This window comes from Argopecten irradians, chromosome 1, assembly GCF_041381155.1.
Source record: "Argopecten irradians isolate NY chromosome 1, Ai_NY, whole genome shotgun sequence".
NCBI lineage: Eukaryota > Metazoa > Mollusca > Bivalvia > Pectinida > Pectinidae > Argopecten > Argopecten irradians.
The window spans coordinates 46331882-46355492 of NC_091134.1; the positions used below are offsets into that span (position 1 = coordinate 46331882).

General features: G+C 37.1%; 1 protein-coding gene across 2 annotated transcripts; it reads right to left on the reverse strand.

Annotated features, from left to right (window-relative positions):
- LOC138330157 (nucleoporin Nup43-like) lies at window positions 1–14165 on the reverse strand. 2 transcript variants are annotated; one of them, XM_069277588.1, is made up of 8 exons: window positions 14022–14165; window positions 11707–11850; window positions 11218–11289; window positions 10619–10781; window positions 9198–9333; window positions 8559–8710; window positions 3103–3234; window positions 1–2648 (listed from the first exon to the last, which is right to left on the reverse strand). In XM_069277588.1, the coding sequence occupies exons 1-8, from the start codon at window positions 14139–14141 to the stop codon at window positions 2404–2406; spliced, it is 1164 nt and encodes a 387-aa protein (XP_069133689.1). In that variant the 5' UTR covers window positions 14142–14165; the 3' UTR covers window positions 1–2403. The 2 variants fall into 2 exon arrangements, with proteins under 2 accessions (XP_069133689.1, XP_069133681.1); XM_069277580.1 differs by having other exon boundaries at window positions 3097–3234.
- Between the last annotated feature and the right edge of the window lie 9446 nt (window positions 14166–23611).

Genomic DNA, 23611 nt, shown 5'->3' on the forward strand with positions numbered 1-23611 from the left:
AACAGTTTCAAATGCATGTATTTACAGCACAACTTTGCAATGTGTTGAAGTTGTGCGTCTATACTTCATCCATACACAATAGTAAGACCTGACAATGTAAATAGTAATGTGTTTCTTCTCGTATACCCAACCACGCCCACTCTCACACTCTCAAACAGGTCCAGGCTCCTCACAGCATCACAGAATAATACAAAAGAATCCAACTTACAATATCACACAGACAAAGTAACCAGTCCCTGTTCAAACGACCTCAGTGGCATGCATATAAATTAGGAATTGTCTAACTACAATATACCTGTCTTAGTGACTACTTCTGTGAAAAGATCACCTTTTAATTTAAAGACCACTTTCTTGGGGTCTAAAAAAGCGAATTTCAACACGTTATGACCCCTGTATAAAGAACACTTTGCTGATAAGACCATCTTTCTGTGTTTTAGGTTTGACAGTACTAGATTTTACAGATCTAGGATTTGTTTCACAGACCACCATATTACAGGCCTTCTTGATATGAGACAAAACTACCGGTAATTCCAACAGTGTGGGAAAAAAATTGACAATTATTTTTGTCCATACTGTTGGAATTTATTTTCCCCATCTCTGTACCTTCCAGACTTATGCTTTCAAGGATCTAGTGTTATCTGGAATACAATCATTGTATCTCTTCTTTCAACCATGCCCGTTTTGATAGATTGAATGAACACTTTTCCGCCTAGTCCAAATGTTGTGATTGTAAATGCAAATGATCAACAGTCATACAAGGTTAACTACTTACCCAACTGGACTAACAGGGATGAATCACCATCAGTAAATAATAAAGAAAACAAGTAATCAATGACATAAACGTTATATATTGCACAAAAGATGATTCTTTATATTTTTACCCAGTGATAGAAAGGAAACTGACATATTTCACACAATTCATTGTCAGAGATAAAAAGCTGAAGGTCTTGATGTAACTACAGTATAACTTGTCTAAACCAGATGTCATCGCAGACATCGCGAAATTCGCTGGTCCGACGGACATGTCGGGCAAATTTTGACTCGGACCGCCTATTTTAAAATGCGGTCTTGACCGACCATTATTGAGTACCAGAAGACGTTAAAAAGTAATCATTTGATTTAACAAAATCGTTTTTTTAACCTAACAGTAATGTAGAATTTAAACTGCATAAGATAATCATGAAAGCAGCTGCCTGGATACTAATAGCAGGAAGTTATGTTTACTTTAAAAATTCACATTATTATTTGGTCCGGCTTACTCACAGTCCTTACCGTCCCGAATGTCCAGCCATTTTTTTCAACTTTTGCGATGTCTGCATCGGGACTAGCATATACTGTATTTGTTTAAACATGAACATGTATTTGATAACATCACACAATACATATATCTTTTCGATACAAAATTGTACCCTTTGAAGCATAAATTTTGACTTGCACTGAGATCACTTTTGCATTTTTTATCAAAGCTTGTCCAAAAGCAACATCAATCAATCTTATTAAACTACAGGTAGATGCTCGAAGACTCCTCTAAAACAGAGATCGGGGCATTTTATAAACAGATACCAAGACAAGAACAAGTATGTTTGTTACTCTGCCAAGTTTCCTTTGTTTTTGAGGGGAGAGCTTCTCATTTTCTATGTGTTTTAACTTAAAAATGCTCCACCGCCGACAGATTATAAACAATGTTCGTCATTTGAACAATGATTTGTGTTTAATCCTGTATATATATGTCTAATTAACATAGAAAGTTACATAAAATACTTAATTTTGCTTTTGGTGTATGCACAATCAGTCCTTCATTCCATATAGGACAGTAACACAGAATTTTTTTCAGGATGCAATTAATTAATTTTAATATTTTTATCTTGGGTTAAAATTAGAAGTTCAAACTGTTCAATGGTGGTAATGGTGTAAAGTAAGTAACTTTTGTAACTGAAGAAAAATACTACAATGTCTGCTCCTGTTATTGATTAGAGAAAAAATACCATTTGTCAGCGGTGGAGCATCTTTAATTTGAGAACAAGAAAGATAAATTTTTTATCACTTTAACTTTGCTTACAGAGTCTATCTTTGAACATTATAACTTATTTTACTTCAACAATATTGGATATGATACTGAGAAATAGGTGAAAGTGTACAGAAATTGTCAGAAAATACCTAAATATCTACATTTAGATTAGATTGCACCACTGTCTAATCATTTACATTGGGGTAGGGGGAAAGGGATCATTGAGCACCCAAAGATATGCATCAAACATAGACTGGTACCATATTAGATATCTTCTCTTTTACTAGGAACACCTCACACACAAAATGTAGTTATCAGCTGCATCATCCACACCTTTTACACCGGAATTTCCCATATGAATCAACCTATCTGGACACTACTAAACACACACGAGGTTACCGAAGGCTGCCCAGATTCATTGTGAAAATTGTCTCTCCGTCCGTACCACACAGCAGAGTGTTGCCCGCCACATCTACACTGTTTATAGGCAGTACTTTTTGATCAAGTAAAGATGTGATCTCAATTTTGTTTTTTGCAATGTCAGTAGCCAGCCAAGGATTAGAAAGGCCAGATGAGGCCGCACTATTTCCGAATTGGAACTGTCCAGGTGTTGATAGATTACCTCCCCCTGATCCTGCACCTGTGTGAAAAAATATCTTTAAACTGTTATGATACAATTTCTTTGCAGACAGCATCAATAAAGCAGCTCTAGAATTATATGTGTGGGTAATATAGCCTTTAGGTCAGAGGTATCAGCATTGGATTGATGGGACTGGTGGAATTCTCTTAGGATACCCCTTTCACCCATTCGTCAGATGAATTATCAGAAATGAAAATTGAACATATTTAACTCTTTTATAGAATTTTCAATTTGGAACCAAACTGTATAGATCATGAATAAGCAATTTAGTTCAGCACTATGTGAAAACTGTAATTTGAATGAAAAGTAGTTATTTTCCGATTTTTAACAATATGCTTTAATAAAGAAATTTGCTTAAAACTAGGGTTCAATATTAAGGTCACTTTTTAACAATGTTAGGACACCTTTTGAATGGATAACTGAGTGACCTTCTGGAGATACAACATACCTGTACCTGTTATCTGGTTGATGCCAATGCCAATAGGTGTGGCATTGACTTGTGAGCCATCCCAGTGCCACACACAGCCGTCCTCGGAACAGGTAAATAGGTGGTCTGGTGCAGTTGGGTGAAATCTTACCTCCCACACTGAAACAAGAACAGAATCATTAAACTATCTTCATAAAATATTAAAACCAACAAAAACAGATAATTTTGAACTGATTAATACTGTAAACCAACTTTCTTTTGCGCACAATTAACTCTCGCGATTCAGGTTTAATCGTAAATGTTTTATCTTCGCAAAAGATTATTTACTTCCTTTCTCAGCTTTTCCTAGTACTAAGAAATGTCTGAAAGGCCTAAATGCTTTCGCTTGTATGTTAAAGTGAGATCTACCAATCAGTGGCTATGGCAACCATCTTTTATGCTTGGTCCTGAGTTGTCTCTGCAGTGCACAACTCAATATCATACACACTGATTATGAGTTTGATTAGAATCCCATTGATAGTTCCTGAGATTATCTATTTGTATTGTATTGAGATCAGACATGTGCGTATCAAGCGTCTCGTTGAACGAGACATAAAAGCATGCAAAGTCGGCGTGCAATGACTACCGCAAGTTTTGTACAGTATGTAAGCTTAGGATACAAAAGATACTTGCTACGTTAATTGTTTCATTGCTACTTGAATATGCATTAATTTCTGAAATGTTATCAAGCTATTCGCCGTATAGATCAACAATACAGGGAGAATTCTCAAAAGACATTTAGGTCGAGTGAACGCATGGCTTCATCACCTGCCGCCATTTTCGAATTCATATGCACATGTGTAAAAGCAACACTACTAGTTGATCGGCACTTTGAAGTTTAATCATGATCAAGTAAATTTGTTTATTATTTAGGTTTAGAATTGTAGACACAAATCCAATCCTGTTTAGTAGAATCTAATTGCATTTGATATCGATCGTTTAGCTGTTTCTCAAATATTCACGTGTCGATCTAACGTAAACAAGAATCTAATGGAATATTTTTTGTTATAAACAATTAAAATCGATTTACAACTTCGAAAATAATTACTTGTGGTTCGTTTTAAGTGTAAATAATTTACGTTTTTATCAAGTAAACGAAACGATATCTATGCCTATTCACATACATATGTGTGGGGTCAAACGGAGGTGCAAAATGTCATCTCCGCCTATTCGAATACTCCGGTTATTTGCATATTTTCTTCTGGAAAATGACCTATGCAAATAAGCGGAATCCTCTGTATTTTTAACCTTAATCTTATATGTCCCCTATATGAGAATGGAAGACGGGCATCGCATTACCCAGTTGTGTCCCATGTACTACTCATGAATGGCGATTGTTGTAAGGAAGCATGGTTTCTCCAACCGATCGCGAACTAAGGTACGTTACGTTAATAAATAAACATATTTCAAAGTGCAAATGCTTTAATTAGATGTTTGAGTCAGTGAATATACTAAAGTTATGATCAACCGCTGCTGATGTAAATCGTAACAGCGTCGAATACCTTTGCAGATTCATGCATAAAATAACAAGCCATACTATATATAACGTTAATCTGTTACCAGGATGATTTCTAGTAAAAGCGAAGTATTTTGAAACATATATCGGCGAATTTCGCTAAAAATATATTGCAAAATTGAAAAATATTCGATTTTATTTTTAGAATTTTCCAAATATTTTATTCAAATAACCGGAGGTCATGTAAAAGTCTATGCAAATACACGGAGTTGAAAAACAAAGATAAAGAAGGAAAAAATCGGGACCGCAGAATTTTATGCAAATAACCGAAATATTCGAATAACCGTTATTCGATTATGTGAAGTCCTCTGTAGATGCATTTTAACTAGAGCTAGAATGGGTAACTAGATAACCAGTTCACAGTTTGGTTTGAGCTTGCATCCAGTTAGCATTTTAGCTATCTGATAAATGCCATACCCATTTGATATAGCAAAAGTACTTTCAAAAATAATGAAATTCCTGTACTAACAATCGTTTTCACTTATGATATAAGGTATACTAGTATCAGGGCTAGCTCTGGGTCAAAAATTGGATTCGCCAATTAAAATATGCGGGTCGCATGTCGATCTACCTGGGTATTCTTCACGGGGACAATTTTTAGCTCACCTGACCCAAAGGGCCGGTGATCTTATGTCATGGCGCGGCGTCCGTCGTCCGTCCGTCTGTCCGTCAACATTTCCTTTAAATCGCTACTAGTCATAGAGTTCTGCATGGATTGTAACCAAATTTGGCCACAAACCTCCTTGGGGGAGGGGAAACAAAACTTGTATAAATTTTGGCTCTGACCCCCCTGGGGGCAGGAGGGGCGGGGCCCAATAGGGGAAATAGAGGTAAATACTTTAAATCGCTACTAGTCATAGAGTACTGAATGGAATGTAACCAAGTTTGGCCACAAACATCCTTGAGGGAAGGGGAACAGAACTTGTATAAATTTTGGATCTGGTCCCCCGGGGTAGGAGGGGCGGGGCCCAATAGGGAATATAGAAGTATAGATATAATATGCTTTCAAAGTGTAATTTTGTAATGAAATTCAGAGTGTTATGACAAAAGTGTTGTTATCAGAAACTGGGTAGTCACTAAAACGCTTAGGTTTCAATAGACTTCCATGCAAACGTTCTAGCTAGTGTGATGTGCACAAGTGTCGTGTGCAAAGAAACCATGTGCAGGAAATAGGCTTACTCTTGACATTGTAAGTGTTTACACCAATTTCTATTAATCTTCATTGTTTTATTAACAAGAGGCCCAAAGGGCCTTAACGGTCACCTGACTACCTTGACAATAGTAAAATTAATTATATATGGTGTCACTTTGTCAGGATCATGTCAGGATCATTTTCAATTTCTTTCAACAAATTTTATTTCAAACAAGAGGCCCAAGGGCCTTTAAATATAGGAAATTAATTAGACATAGTGTCATGGTAGTCATCTTCGATTTGGGATCAACCAAGATGTAACAATACTTTGTCTGGACCATGTCAGGATCATTTCATGCAAGTTTCAGCCAAATCCCTTCGGAACTTGAGAATAAGTTCAAAAAGTGTTTTCAAGATGGCGGCTGTGACGGCCATCTTGGATTTCGGATTGACCCGAAAAATAACAACACTTTGTCTGGACCATGTCAGGATCATTTCATGCAAGTTTCAGCGAAATTGCACCGGTAGAACTTGAGAAGTTCAAAATGTGTTTTCAAGATGGCGCCTGTGGCGGCCATCTTGGAATTCGGATCGACCCGAAAAATAACAACACTTTGTCGGGACCATGTCAGGATCATTTCATGCAAGTTTCAGCCAAATCGCACCGGTAGAACTTGAGAAGAAGTTTAAAAATGTGTTTTCAAGATGGCGGCTGTGGCGGCCATCTTGGATTTCGGATCGACCCAAAAAATAACAACACTTTGTCGGGACCATGTCAGGATCATTTCATGCAAGTTTCAGCCAAATCGCACCGGTAGAACTTGAGAAGAAGTTCAAAATGTGTTTTCAAGATGGCGCCAGTGGCGGCCATCTTGGATTTCGGATCGACCCGAAAAATAACAACACTTTGTCGGGACCATGTCAGGATCATTTCATGCAAGTTTCAGCCAAATCGCACCGGTAGAACTTGAGAAGAAGTTTAAAAATGTGTTTTCAAGATGGCGGCTGTGGCGGCCATCTTGGATTTCGGATCAACCCGAAAGATAACAATACTTTGTCGGGACCATGTCAGGATCATTTCATGCAAGTTTCAGCCAAATGGCACCGGTAGAACTTGAGAAGAAGTTCAAAATGTGTTTTCAAGATGGCGCCTGTGGCGGCATCTTGGATTTCAGATCGACCCGAAAAATAACAACACTTTGTCGGGACCATGTCAGGATCATTTCATGCAAGTTTCAGCCAAATTGCACCGGTAGAACTTGAGAAGAAGTTTAAAATGTGTTTTCAAGATGGCGGCTGTGGCGGCCATCTTGGATTTTGGATCGACCCGAAAAATAACAACACTTTGTCGGGACCATCTCAGGATCATTTCAGGTAAGTTTCAGCTCAATCCCACTGGTCAAACTTGAGAAGAAGTTCAAAATGTGAAAAGTTAACACACGGCGGACGGCGCACGACGACGGACGAAACATGATGACTATAGGTCATCCTGACCCTTCGGTCAGATGACCTAAAAACAAGAGGCCCATGGGCCTAAACGGTCAACTGACTATTAGCAAAACACAATGTAGTCGTATAAAGATTTTGGCATATTTGACCTCTGTGACCTTGAATGAAGGTCAAGGTCATTCATTTGAACACACTTGGTAGCCCTTCATCCCAGCATGCTGCTGGCCCAATATGAGTATCCTGTGCCTTTTGGTTATTGAGAAGAAGTCGTTTGAATGAAAAGTTTACAGCGCAAGATGACGGACAGTGCATGATGACAATAGGTCATCCTGACCCTTCGGGTCAAATGACCTAACAAACAATATAAATCCGATTTAAAGAAATAATTGTTTGTGTCAAATGATTGTTCCCTAAAAGATTTGAGCGATTGTTATGGAATCCAACAGGCCTTAACGGAACAACCAGAGATGTAACAACACTTTGTCGGGACCATGTCAGGAACATTTCATGCAAGTTTTAGCCAAATCACACCAGTAGAACTTGAGAAGAAGTTCAAAATGTGTTTTCAAGATGGCGGTTATGTTGGCCACCGTAGATTTCGGATCAACACGTAAAATAACATTACTTTTTCGAGACCACATCAGTATCATTTCATTCAAATTTCAGCCAAATCGCATCGGTAGAACTTGAAAAGAAGTTCAAAATGTGTTTTCAAGATGGCAGTAATGGGGGCCATCTTGGATTTTGTATCGAACCGAAAAATAACAACACTTTGCTGGGACCATGTAAGGATCATTTCATATAAGTTTCCGTCAAATCTCACTGGTAGAACTTGAGAAGAAGTTCAAAACGTGTTTTCAAGATGGCGGCTACGGCGGCCATCAAAATAAAGTTTTGGTAGACAGATTAGAAAACCTGGGAATATCTGTGCAACATAAAATGCTGAAGTCCCAATGCCATATAGAATCAGGTACTGGTGCACCTCCTGTTAACCTGATTTTTTTTCAAGTTCGATGGCTCGCTTGGTTCATAAAGGCCTATAGGATTCAGATATGTACATGTATGATTATGGAAACTATATTTTTACACATTCAGCAATCCTGTAGAAATTCAGCAGCCTCAAACAGAGTTCCAAGGCATTGTCAGTCTTGTGTTTTTACTTCAATTGAAATATTTAGATATGAAATAATTCATGTACAGATGAGGTATGAACTAGAACATAATTTGTTATTAAATAAACACTAGAATATAGGCACTAAATTATTTTGATGTGGAAAATTCCTAGACACAAAAATGTTGCAATATATTTTGTTTTATAATAATAGCAAGTCATCTGACAGACAATACCTGTTCCTGAGTGAGCCTCCATCAATGATACTGGGTACTTGTTGTGTCTGAGATCCCACATCCCCAACACACCATCCTGTCCACCTGTAGCTACAATGTGGGCCTGGCTCGGGTGTTTGTCTATACACTGAAGAGGAGTTAACTCCCCTGTTCTGTAACCACAAGATTCACAACATTTAAATCATTAATCAATTTCACTTTAGTTAACACAAATATGTAATGTTATCAGTACATCAAGTCTTTTCCTAGGAAATCTCACTAAAACTGATATAGGTTTCAAAATTCAACTTTTCCTTATCTCGCAAGAACATACTTCATTTATCACTCTACATTTGTTTTCTGGGACCTGTTGTTAAAATCAAAAGAAAGTTGACGTGGTTGTGTATGAAAAATTACTTTGAATTTTTTTTCATATTTAAACCAATGCATGTATATTTGCATTACAGTCTACATATGTTTTTTCTCAGATATCCTATATATAATAGTTTTAACGTTGCAAATTTAAAATATAAACTTATGTACAAAATTTTTGTGTACATGTTATATAGCATTGTTAAGTTACAAAGAAAGCAATGATCATTATTAAAATATTTTATATATAAGTCTTTTGATAATTTATCATTAATCCTTTTAACTTACACTGATAGTGTTTGTGTTGGTTTATCTGAATTTGTCCGTAGGTCAAATATTTTCAATTGACCCATAGAATTGACTGTGATGAATTCGGTCTGCTTCAGAAAGGTAATACTATTGACAGTGCTGCTATCCGCTTTATCTGTAAGAAAGTCATCATAACATGTGAAAGAATCACAAAATGAAACATGAAAGAGGACACAATGTTTACCTTGATTTAACTACAAGGGCCATTTAAGGTTGTTGTAGGTTTTTAAGGAGGAAGAAAATAAAAATAAGATAGTAGCAGCAGAAAACCTTGACAGTCCAGTACCTCACAACAGCTGTATGTCAGCTTTGAACTTGGGTTTCCCTAAGGGCAACCATTTGACCACTGCAACTCAATTATTTAAGGCAACCTCCATTTATCTAAAACATTTCTTTTGTCATAATAGGTTCTAATATACACACAATATCATATGGCTTTAGGCTTTGAATTTTCCATCAACTCACCATTTTCAATAATTTACAACATAATTACATAGGGATTTTTATATTTAAGATACCATATAGAAGAAACTAGGTGACATTCTAAGCCATATGGTTGTAAGTAGTTTTACATCAAAATTTTAATTAAAGTGAGAAAGAGAGGAACCTAACATTCAACCCACCCATCATGATTGGCATTTGCTGTACTACCTAAACCATCCTTCAAGTTTGAACAGGATACTTGTGGCCCAAGACAAAACTGTGTCCAAAGACATTTCTACTTCCACTGAATGTTAGTTTTCATTGATTCTCATTGTAATAATGCCCTAATACAATGATATGATTTTATACGTTACTCTCCTTACTGAGGCTGCAATTCAGGTGCTCAAACAGAAGTGATCAATACTTTCTTCCATAGCCAATGGACTGATTAGGGTGTGCATCTGTCCAATGAACCTTTATCTCTGTCTGAGTTTAATGTTAAGGCCCATGTGGGGCAGCTGTCTTTTTGAGACTTTTTAGCTGAATTGATTTGATGTTATAAAACAACAAAACGAAACTCCTTGGACTCTCAGTCCAAACCCTACAAAGATGCTAATGATGTTATGTCCGCATTTATTAGACTTTGCTTCAAACTTTTGATACTTGATAATGCATGACTTGTGGTTTGGCCCTAAATGAATTTAGTGGTTGATAGGCCTTAAAGCTCAAACAAACAAACAAACTATTCCAACTCTGCATATTACAAAATTATCTGCTCTTCAAGGTAGGTATATTGATTACATAATAAGGCTGTGTTGGAAAATTATGTTTTCTCTGAAAAGAATAATTATGTTTCCTCTGTAAAATATAACAATACATTCACATGAAAACCAATACCTACCTGCTACTACTGCTAGAACAAGTAATACAAAATAGCAAAAAGAAATTCTACAACAAATGACTTGATTACAACATACCTATAACTCTATTAGGTGCTTTGTGTCCTACTTGTATTATATTGACACGCCCGTCCTCTCCTGACGACACGATCACATCGTCGCGGATTGCCAGACAGGTACAAGGACACAGCTGCCCATAGTGATGATGAACTTTTTCCCATTGCTGAGATACCCCCAGGGTCTGTAATACATATAGTAGTATTTTATCATAGAGCATTAGCATATCTGTAATGTATTATATAACCAGTTCAAAGATATGAGACATTAATATTCTTTCCTGTAACATATTACATGTCGGAGATATTTAAGACAGGGTCTAATCACTTGAAAACAGTTTCTTTTGTGAGGAGTCTTATCACATGATAACAGGCTATATAGGCCTATAATTTGAAGTTTTAATGAGAACTAGAAAACAGGCAGATCATTTTCAATGGCAAAGACATTTATTTGTAGAAGTCATAAGAAACTGTTTAGGAATCAGTGATTTTAATCTGGTGCCATCAAAGTAATAAATTAATGTTTTCTTCTATAATCATTTACCTGGATGTTTGTATCCTACAATTAACCTTGATTTTTATCTACACAGATACCTTTCACTTAGTCATCTGGTGTGTTACCTGTGAATGGTGTGTATAAATAGTAATAGTTCCAGTTGAAGAGGAAGCAACAATGTGTTCTTGATCCATGTACTGTGAAACAGACCAAAAATGTTCATATCAAATCTATAAAACTGAACAAATACTTTCATGAAAATTGGCACTTACTTGTATATGATTCAGGGAAATTGCTAAATATGCATGCCTAGTATACATGAGATATACAACATAAAGATAAATTAACAAATTATCAAATTCCACTTTTCTTTTTTCCAAATTTTCAGCATCCCTACTACTATTTTTATCTAAAAACAACAATGTATTTTATTAACAGTGATGTTCTATAACTAACTTTTAAAGCGATTTTAGTAAAACACAGCCATTGAGCAGTGTACTAGGAAAAACTTGTTTATAAAAGTTGTTTTGTGATGATAAACACAAAACACATTTAATATCAATCATATCACAGATCTGAATAACATGGTTTAATATCCAGTCTATGCTACTGACCTCTAGTCCAGTGACATCTCCCTGATGCGGGGCCTCACATAGGATTACTGGGTCACTCTCTATACAGCCCGTCCCTCCACCATCATCTATTCCCCCACTTGGTGCCTTCGTTCTCTCAACCTTCCATAGACATACTTTATTTTGCTGCAAAAGGAACAAACGTATAACTTTTCTTATAGTTATATGTGCCGTAACTGGCCGAAAATTTGGACATGTTATTTTTTCTTCAATTATCTATTTAAAACCAAAAGTTTTAATGAATAAAGCTGTGAAAATCATTTAAATGGACAGACAAACATATATAATGCCTTATAAACGTTAGTTTGAACACATAGGTTATGCACTGTGAAATTTTTGTTTTTTATGCCTTATACATGTTTAGATGGAAACATACCTTCAGAAATCACTTTACAATTATTAATAATACTGTAAAAATGTGCAATGAAATTGTTGACAATAATATGGCTTCATGGTCTGACCGTATGAACTCATTTAACTACACTAAAGATGTTAATACAATGATTTTGGCAGTACTGCCAAAAATCATTTTCAGCTCTTTTTTGTACTTGTAAAATTTAAACCTATACATTGAAAGTATTGTAATTCTCAAAATGTTGGTTACTTTTGGAGTTGAATAACATATTAAAAGCTCTTCTTGATTCGTGACTATGAAAAATACGGCACATATAACTTTAAAACAAATTGTCATTTCAATTTTTTTTATACATATATCATGTTACACCTAAATTTAGACTTAAGCTATAAATCATTCGTTTTCAGGCCTCGGGTGTACCCGGTAGAATTTAATTCCCCAGTCAGACACCTTTAAACCTAAAATCTTGAGACTAATCAAAATCCCAATTAAAATTTGTGAAATTATAATAACTTTTTTTTGGATCTTTTTTTATTTTTAGAAACTACACATTGTATGGATGAAAGAGAGTAATTATGATGACATGCTTAAAAATTTATTCTATAAATAGGATGTCTAGTAATAGTAATGCTTGTGCTAGAGGCGAAACTGAAATTAAAGATGAATGGGCGATATGAATGATTTTAATATTATAGTAGCACAAACCAGGGAGATTGAAATTGGTGATAAAAGAATGAGATGAATGATGTATAATACATATTTCAAAAAGATTATGATACAATTCTTAATAACTTGACAATACACCATTTATCTACAACTTTTCTTAATTACCGGTCCGTACAGATTGTATACAGATGTAACTGAACCCATTAGCAAAGGGAGGAAACCTTTTGGCTAATAAGAGGAAACCCTCCAGAGTCCATCTAATATTTAAAAAGGTCACTTGAGATATATTTCAGATCACATTTGACATGATTGGTATCTTATAAATATTGCTCAATCAGAATAAAATCCTGTGAAAAGAGAAAGAATCACATCCTTGAATTACTGGACTTTACGGATCAAATTTGAAAGACTTAAGCTTAATTTCAATTAGTAAGGAATCCAAAAAAGATGGTCATTAAGAGATAGATTGAACAGACTTCTTTGGTAATAAACTTTCTCTGACATTCAATTAATATTAAATATCTCTGTCTATGATGTTACTGCCATGACAAAAATTTAAACATACCTTAATTTTTCTGTTACATGACCAAATCAACATTTTCTATCCAGCTCCCTCCCAGAACAAAACAAAAAGCTTAAGCTGAACAAGTTCTACCAGAACCATTTTCCAATACAAGTAGCAGTCATTATGTAGAATAGTACACATTATATATTTGATACAACTAATCTTTCATTCAATACAACCCCTTCGCTAGATAGTTTTACAATTTCAGCTACATATTTATATCAGAGAAATATAGTATAATTGGGGGATTTTTTTTTATATATTTATGCTATATATTATTAGCAGAACGTTGAGCTCCTGTGATTTCCTAATGACCACGGACTTAGAAAGGTGAAAAGCCACTGGGCTATAGACTGATGCAAATTAATCAGAATGCTAGTTGAAGTAATCCACACTATGTCTAAAGGATATTAAAGTACTAAGTAAATTATCTAAAATTAACTTCTGCTAATGTTCTACATTTGACAAAACACAGCGACATACTGGATATCAGACAGAAATTTCCGATAATGTGACTATTCTATGAGAGTATGACTTTTGCATTACCAAGACACACAGTACGGTAAAATTTAAAGTATACACCATGTGAAGAACACACTGAAAACGAAAGAAAACCGATCGTTCGGAATAACCGGTCTCGAGACATGTCAACAAAATGCGCATGTCCTTGTAGAATATGGAATTACTAGGGTATTGGTTTAATATTCGTACTTCGTCGTCCCAACTGCCACTTGCGAAAACATCTGATTCTTGAAGAGACTGCTTTTGTTGCTGTCTCCATCGTATTTTGTTGATTTTGTGAGACACGAACGTTGCCCTCGTGTCCGCCATTTTGAATCTTTGCACATGGCGGGAACATCCGGGCATGCGACAGAAGTCCTACATGGGAGACAACTCCTGTCTGCTTTATCTAGAGTAAGTAGTCCGAAACGTTTACTGTGAAAACCTATAAACTTGTATGCACACCAATAAGTGATTGTTAAAATTATACTGTAAAATATCAAGAAATTCCATAATACTCCTTAAAGAATTAAATTATGCCTATATATTTGATTTTTGATTCACATTTCACCAAAAAAAAGTTAATTGTAATCCGACGTAGATTGTTTGAAAAAGGAGTCTGTATTTGTAATTGGATGATTACGATTTTTAAATTTTAATTATGTTATACATGTACAGTATTTGCACAGAGAACGGTTTTATACATTGTTTCAACCGTTGCTATTTTCATTCAACACCCAACTTTTTTCATTATTTTTATTGATGCGATAAATGAGATATACAATGTATCAATGTATAACTACCAAAATGGTTATCTGAATGTCTGGATAAATATATATTATTTTTTGGACATCCTCATTAAAACTTTGATAATTGAAAATCAATCGCTGAATCTAACCAGGTTGAAATCTTTTGGTTTTTGTGTGTGGTAAATTATATAGTTTAGATTCGCCACCATAGACCTAAGAAAATGTAACTTGGCATATAAGACCTTTCGGAATTTTATTTAAAACATCTGTCATTGACGCTCGATTGATATGGGTCAAGAAGTTATTTTTATCATTGGGACCGAAAAGAGCAGACGGCCGAAAACATTTTTTTATCCATTATTTACAATCTTAAATCATCCATATATTTGCGCAACTTCACGCTGTGGTATATATGTGTGTTTTTAACGAAAAATAGGGACTTTAGACTCTAGACGAAAACTAAAACACGAAAAGACGAAAGTGATGCACGCTAATTATAGCGACTTTAATTCTCGCCTTTCCGTCGTTTCCTCTTTTCGGGGCGAAAAGACGAAAATTAAACATTTCTGTATTTCGTGTTTTCGAGGCGAAACATGTCTTTTTGCCCCCCTCCATTCTTAATGAGTGAAATGTTCTAGAAAATGTACATTTGAAAGAAAAAAGGGTCCTCCTGCACATTTTTGTACTTCATTTTAGAAACGCGACGCGTTTACTAAAACGTTCAAGCACGTTCTTAGCAAGACAATCAATTCACTATTATTTTGAGTTACACAACAATGTGCCGATGGTGTGAATCCGATATGTTAAGATCGAGCTGGGTTACATAATGCTATGACGTCACTCATAATTATCATTTCTAAATGCACGTAACTTTAAATCGAAAAAAAATATCGTATTAAGAACGCTTTAAAATCATCAAAATACATTGTAAAAATCATTTCAGCCATTCCAAATCGTAATATTTTTTTCTCGGGTGGGGGGACCCCCGGACCCCCAAACACCAATATCTCTTGCCTTCGGCGCTCGCAAATTAAAAAAAATGCATCGTAAAACTCAACTTTGCCATTCAAAATAGTACAGTTTCTTCTCGGGGGAGACCCCCGACCCCCCCCCCCCCCCCCCCCCCCAACACCAAAATTTCGCGCCTTCGGCGCTCGCAAAAGTATCTCCTTACGAAATATTTAGGACCTTTGCCCCCCATTGCGTTTCATCTTCCTACGCCACTGTACAAGATATCTTTTCGTCGTTTAATAAATATTAATCTTTTCGCCCCCAAAAGACGAAAATGAAAGGCGTTTTCGTGTTTAAGTTTTCGTCCATATGTCTATAGGTTTGTTAATTTTCGTCTTTTCGGGGCGATATACAGCATATATACGTAACTTATGGAAGCCGTGAGTTGAAACTATACACGTGTTACTTTCGAAAGCCGTGAGGTGGTACTATACGTAACTTACGTAAGCAATGAGGTGGGGCTATACGCAATCTGATTAAAATGCAGATCCTTATACTCACTCCGTTATATAAAGGATCTGACAATATCCCATAGGGGATCACGTCCAGATGACCTTTATATCACGTGGTCTTCATATAAGATACATTTTTACACCTTGTCACATCCATTGAAAACGATATTTCGCCCCAGTACACTTACACAATAAGCTTTATTGTGCTCTTTAGGCGAGATGACTACGTGAACCAAAATAATTCTGACAGTTTTTACAAAATATTTCGTCCCTGAAAAATCAATGTCAAAATTTTGCAAGTAGCAATTTGATTGGCTATTTTCAAAGGTCACCTGGACATGACCCCTAACGTGGTTTTCTCAGATCCTCTTATCAAACGAAGTGATAATAAGGATCTGTATTTTAATCAGATTGGGCTATACGTATCTTACGGAAGCAATGAGGTGGGGCTATACGTAACTTACGGAAGTAATGAGGTGGGGTTATACGTAACTTACGGAAGCCGTAAGGTGGGGCTATACGTACCTTACGGAAGCCGTTAGGTGGGGCTATACGTAACTTGCGGAAGCCATGAGGTGGGGATATACGTAACTTACGGAAGCAATGAGGTGGGGCTATACGTAACTTACGGAAGCCGTGAGGTAGGGCTATACGTAACTTACGGAAGCAATGAGGTGGGGCTATACGTAACTTACGGAAGCCGTAAGGTGGGACTAAACGTAATTTACGGAAGCCATGAGGTGGGGCTTTACGTAACTTACGGAAGCCGTAAGGTGGGGCTATACGTAACTTGCGGAAGTTCCCGTAGTCAGGTATAGTCTCCCGTAGTAAAGAATGACAGGGAATTGTCGCAAATTAGACCTTGGCTGTTATCCAATCGCATTCCTAGTAATTATCATGTGATGTACTAAACGTAACTTACGGAAGCCGTGAGGTGGGACTATACATAACTTACGAAAGCCGCAAGGTGGGGCTTTACGTTAGTTACGAAAGCCATGAGGTAGGGCTATACATAACTTACGGAAACCGCGAGGTGGGGCTATTTAAGGAATAGATGTTTATTTTGTTGAGGTTATGAGGGTATAATGATAATGGAGCCCGTGTAAATTTTATGTTACCCGGCTTCGCCAAAATTACGCTCATAACCTCAACAAAATAAACACCTATTCCTTATATTTACAGTTTTTCAAGTAAATGAATATTATCAATTCCCGCGGCAGTTGCATATTTTTTTTATTAAAATACACATATTATTTTCTCTCCCGTCATCGTCAACGAATTCGATTGAACAGCTGATTGGAATCGAGTCATTCATATGTTCCCGCCAAAAGTGGGGTCATGATCCCACGTTGCTACGCCATCAAGTATTCACGTAACAATAGAATCGCCGCGCGTGTTGTGCTAACATTATACACTGATAATGATAATACTAGAAAGCATGGTTATTGAGTCCATGTCAGTGCAAACTGTAAATATACGTAACTAACGGAAGCCGTGAGGTGAAGCTATAATACGCAATTTACGGAAGCCGCAAGGTGGAGCTATATGTAACATATGGAGGCCCAACTTCGCTAGCCAAGGATATTAGTTCGATTCTCTTTCTACTACCCTTGGCATATCTCACTTCAGAACGGGTGGTCCAGCACGTACTGCGCCACCTACTGGATCACCGCAGTTGCGCCCCTTCCATTTACGTAATAAGCAACCAATCAAAAAGCTCGTATCATTGTTGTATGGTTGAAAAATGGCAGCGCCCTATGAAACACGTGTGTTGTTTGTGACAGATTCAAAATACCAAAGATAAACATGTGTGTGAGTCATTTGTTTATTTGTAAGTCCGGACACCAGTTTTTGTGTTTCATGCAGAAGTTCTGCAATGTCCAATTTTGTAATGAGATCGCAGTATATCTTTTAATTGTTTGATTTGTGAAACATAAACCACACACGTGCTTTCCAATCTGTTTGGAGAGCAACGTCTCCAAGACATTCATTTAGCTGGTATAAAACATCTAATTGATTAAATATATAGTAATATAACTTCGATAGGAGTTGATGTTGACAGGCATGACATGCCTGATGCCTCATTATACAAATGTAGGTCACTATACTATCGCTTCATTTCAGTTTTGTTGATATATCAAAGCTGCGTTTTCATTGGTCGCCTGAACCTAGCCGCATCCAATCAGAATTTGAAAGCAAAAACACCTGTTCTGAAATGAGATATGCCAAGGTTAGTAGGAAGAGAATCGGACGTAATACCCTTGGCTAGCGAAGTTGATGGAGGCCGTGATGTTGGGTTTTACGTTATTTACGGAAGCCATGACGTGGGGCTATACGTAACTTACTGAAGCAGCGATGTGGCGCTATACGTAATTTACGGAAGCCGCAGGTGGAGCTGTAGGATTCGTGTCTGTCTCTTTACATTACTAAACACAAGGACGTATATGAGAAGGATAAGTCACACTGGGTTTTAAAAAATCGACAGCTCATGAAATGACAGCACCGCTTCAGAAAGTAAGACGGTAACCCTCGCACCCGCAAGCTACATCAAAGGCTGCGCCGGCGGATATCAAACGAAAATCAGTCGTCGCCCAACGTCACGGTCAGTGCACAAACACAAAAGCGCCTGCCTTGGACTTCCCCAAAACCCAGTGTGACTTATCCTTCTCATATACGTCCTTGATGTAACATATGGAGGCCGTGATGTTGGGTTTTACGTTATTTACGGAAGCCGTGAGGTGGGGATATACGTAACTTACTGAAGCCGCGATGTGGCGCTATACGTAAGCTGTGAGATGGGGCTTTACTTACCCATAATTCCTAGCGGTGGGAATTATGGGTAGGGCCTCCAGGCTAGGGCTTTACGTAAACTTACGGAAGCCGTGAGGTTGGGCTATACGTACATTACGGAAGCCGCGATGTAGATATGTCTAAATTTTAACTTAAAAAATCGACAGCTCATGTAATGAGGGCACCGCTTCAGAAAGTAAGACGGTAACCCTCGCACCCGCAAGCTACATCAAAGGCTGCGCCGGCGGATATCAAACGAAAATCAGTCGTCGCCCAACGTCACGGTCAGTGCACAAACACAAAAGCGCCTGCCTTGGACTTCCCCAAAACCCAGTGTGACTTATCCTTCTCATATACGTCCTTGATGTAACATATGGAGGCCGTGATGTTGGGTTTTACGTTATTTACGGAAGCCGTGAGGTGGGGATATACGTAACTTACTGAAGCCGCGATGTGGCGCTATACGTAAGCTGTGAGATGGGGCTTTACCTACCCATAATTCCTAGCGGTGGGAATTATGGGTAGGGCCTCCAGGCTAGGGCTTTACGTAACTTACGGAAGCCGTGAGGTTGGGCTATACGTACATTACGGAAGCCGCGAGTAGGGGCTATACGTAACTTACGGAAGCTGTAAGGAGGGGCTATACGTAACTTACGGAACCAATGAGTTTGGGCTATACGTAACTTACGGAAGCTACGATGTGGGACTATACGTAACTTACGGAAACCATGAGGTGGACTGTACGTAACTAACGGAAGTCGTGAGGTGAAGCTATAGCCTACGTAACTTACGGAAGCCGTGAGGTGGGGCTATACGTAACTTACGGAAGTCGTGAGGTGGTGCTCTACGTAGCTTACGGAAGCTGTGAGGTAGGGCTATACTTAACTTACTGAAGCCGTGAGGTGGTGCTCTACGTAACTTACGGAAGCCTTGAGGTGGTGCTATACGTAACTTACGGAAGCCGCGAGGTGGGGCTATACGTAACTTACTGAAACCGTGAGGTTGGACTATATGTAACTAACGGAAGCCGTGAGGTGGGGCTATACGTAACTTACGGAAACCGTGAGGTGGGGCTATACGTAACTTACGGAAGCCGTGAGGTGGGGCTATACTTAACTTACTGAAGCCGTGAGGTGGTGCTCTACGTAACTTACGGAAGCCTTGAGGTGGTGCTCTACGTAACTTACGGAAGCCGTGAGGTTGGGCTATATGTAACTTACGGAAGCCGTGAGGTGGGGCTATACGTAACTTACGGAAGCCGTAAGGCGGGGCTATACGTAACTTACGAAAGCCGTGAGGTTGGGCTATATGTAACTTACGGAAGCCGTGAGGTGGAACTGCTTTCTAAATCTGCTATCTTAGCCTTGCTTTTTAGTGTAGTCATGTAAAAATCTTACCGGTGAAATAGAGACTGGACTGCAATGTTAAATTTCCTCTCCGCCGTAAGTTTTATCAAAACATAACTTATTATAATCTTGCATATATACTATGTTCTGCTGAAATATTATGTATATATATATGTTTCTGGTCTTTCTCGTTATTAAAGTAGATAATATGCTTTTTAATCATTTTAAACAAACTGATTGATTATCGATAATGCAATCAGTTAATGAGGTATGTTTTGGAAAATATTAATAACGTACGACCAATGATTTATAAATCCTTGGTACGACTATGTATTTGTTTTATTTTATTAATTAAAGTACACTGGCTACACTTTTTGTGGTACTCTGTTCATGTTGTTTTCATTTTCTATAACCATTCCCTTTAGAAGAAGACCTTTATAGTATATATGCTAATTACTTCGATGTAAAACCCTTGAAAAACATTTTGAGACTATCGATAGCGTCACGATTTTAATCATTTGTTTCCGACGTGCCTCTTGAAGAGACAGTCGTCCTAACTCATACAGGTGTTCATATGTAAGTATAGGAATCACAACACCATGGACAATGTATCGCAATTAATGATGAACTACATCCTTGATACTCCAGGGGTTACTATCTATGACGTTATATCCACATCAGTACGTGATATAACCGCTGGAGTATCGAGGATGAATTATTGCTATTTACAGAAGTTAATAAACAGCATAATTTCGAGATATATACGAAGGCAAATAAAGACAATATAGGGAGGTGTTGTCGGTGTCACGAGAATGGCGGGAAATATTATATATATATGTATATTATGTAACTTTTTTTATAATCTTTATAAAACTTGAAACTTTGTAATCTTACATCCAACAAACATTTACTACATCAATTCAAGTTTGACCCTTTTGAATCAGAATTTCACCATAACGTGTGGTATTTGACTTTGACCCCTATCCTTTATGGATTGTGTACGATTTACGACTTTGGTTTAATGTAACGTAATAAAATTTTAATGCAGCCTGTTTCCAATTTCTTCTTTATTTACCCTCTAGATCTGGCCACACCTTTATACTTCCATTTACGATTGCAATAACCTATTATTCATCCTCAATGCTCCAGGGGTTCCGATCACTTACGATCTCTACACCCCTGGACTATCTCATAGTAAAACTGGATGTAACTGAACAGAACAGGTATTTCAGTCCTTTGATCTACATCAAAGGAGCCGTAAACGGTACACTGTGTTTGATGTTAGGCGTCGCTCTCTCTCTGTAGTCTTCAAAGGAAATCTTTGCTGGCCTGTGATTGGTCAAATGTTTTCCGCTCAGCTGCCTCCAATTTCACTATGAGATGGTCCAGTAGTGTAGAGATCGTAAGTGATCGGAACCCCTGGAGTATCGAGGATGCCTATTATCATATAACATCTGATGTCTTGATGCTGTTTACAGTCTTATGAACAGGATGATAGAAAATGGCTGTATTTTTTTTTTACCAGAGAGCAATAATTTGGCTTTTCAACGATCTTTCCTTCCTTTTAAAGAAATTTTTCATATACACATTTTAATATATATTGCTTTGTATTGGTTCTGCGTTCTTTACATATAAACATTAGTCTATATGTATTTTCAAGTTTTAGGTCACCTATAGTCATGTTCTTCTAAATCTGTTGTTGTCCGCCATCTGTTATTTTTTCATTCAAACGACTTCATCTCCATCCTCGATACTCTAGGGCTTCTGATCACTTACGATCTCTACATTAGTTAGTTAGTGATCGGAAGCCCTGGAGTATCGAGGATGCTTCATCTCAGGAACAGAATACAAACATTGGACTGGTAATGAGCTGGAATGAAGGACTACCAATTAATGTAAGTTTGTTCAAATATATGACCTTGCCAACCAATCAAGTTCATAGAGTTGAAATAGCTTAAAATCTTAATTGAATTCTTGTCAATAACTCAAAGGTCTAGACACCTGATATTGGTATTGTATCATGCTGGGATAAAGGACTGTCATGTTTGTTCAAAATGAATGACCCTGACTTTCACTCATAGTAACATGGGCCAAATAAGGTAAAATCTTTAAACATTTTCTTGTCACTATTTGAGAGGCCCAACTGAAATGAAAGACTTCCCTACTTTCAAGGCCACAGATAGGTCAGCTATGTGAAAATCTTCAAACAACTTCTCAATATGTGAAAGGCATGAAAAAACTCAGATATTGGGCTTTTAGCATGCTTGATCAAGCACTTTCAAGTTTGTTTACAGAGCTTGACCTATTTTCAAGGCCAAATTGATCGAAGATATAAGAAACTAACAACTTCTTCTGGAAAGTTTCTAGTTTACAAAGACGTCATTGTTAGCCAAAGAAAAGGTGAGCATTTCAGTACCTTGACCATGTTGTATAGTGCCAAAAGTCTGATTACCATTAAGACCTTTTGTTTATTGAGCATTGTATTGATATTTCGTTTATCATAACTGTACACATACCGTATTCGCTGTAATTAGCACTCCTCCCCCTACATTTAACAAATGTGTGACAGCATGTTTACTACGACGGATTTATGTGCCATGTTAGAGTATAGAAAGAGCTTTTTCGTCCATAACCTACCTTTTCTTTACCTAATAAGCGCCCCCACCTTTGTTATAATTTTTTTACTGCGAGTAAGGTATACATTTAATTGTCAAACTATTACTCTATCAACAAAACAGCTCAATAACAGGCAATGATGAAACCATCTGGTCATGGCTTCTTGTCATCCTTGATAATCCAGGGGTTACTATCTCATAGTAAATCTGGAGACAATCAAACTGTGGATGACTGTGTAGCTTTGAAGTTGGGCGTCAATCTCTCTATAATCTTCAAAGGAAGTTTCTGCAAGCCTATGATCGGTCAGTTTTTTTTCTGCTGAACTGCCTCCAGTTATTATTTTTTATGACAGTTTATGTCAAAATATGGACAGTGAGGCTCTAAATATCACTAGGTATTGGTACAGTTTCATGAACATTTCCCAAACTAACTTAAAATCCTCCAAAGAAAACTATAACGACAGTTAAGACAAAATCGTAACTTAAGAAACCTATTAAATAATTTAATATTCAATAAATCCCTGAGTAGAATTTAAGCTAAGGTAATATTACAGAAACTTGACTTAATCCAAAAATATTAATATTACATACAACATTGAGAATCTGGTGAGCAACGTCATAATATTACAAAGTGTCTTGTCATGCTAAACCTCTAACATTATTGGGAGTAAAACTGGGCCGGGATAGTCAGACCAGGCACAAAGTACCTGTCTATAACTTAATTGTTAAAAACAATACATTGTACATATTTGATATACACACAATTTAACCTGACAGGATGTTTTTTTCAGAAACTCTGCAGAAATATTTTGTTAGTACCCGGTATTTTATTTTTAG

Excerpts from the sequence above, each read along its gene's own strand:
- LOC138330157 (XM_069277580.1), bottom strand. The coding sequence starts at position 14,141 with ATGGCGGACACGAGGGCAACGTTCGTGTCTCACAAAATCAACAAAATA. Across the intron at positions 11,290-11,706 it reads GAGATGTCACTGGACTAGAG|TACATGGATCAAGAACACAT; the intron begins GTCAGTAGCATA and ends TCTGTTTCACAG. Across the intron at positions 8,711-9,197 it reads CCAACACAAACACTATCAGT|AACAGGGGAGTTAACTCCTC; the intron begins GTAAGTTAAAAG and ends TTGTGGTTACAG.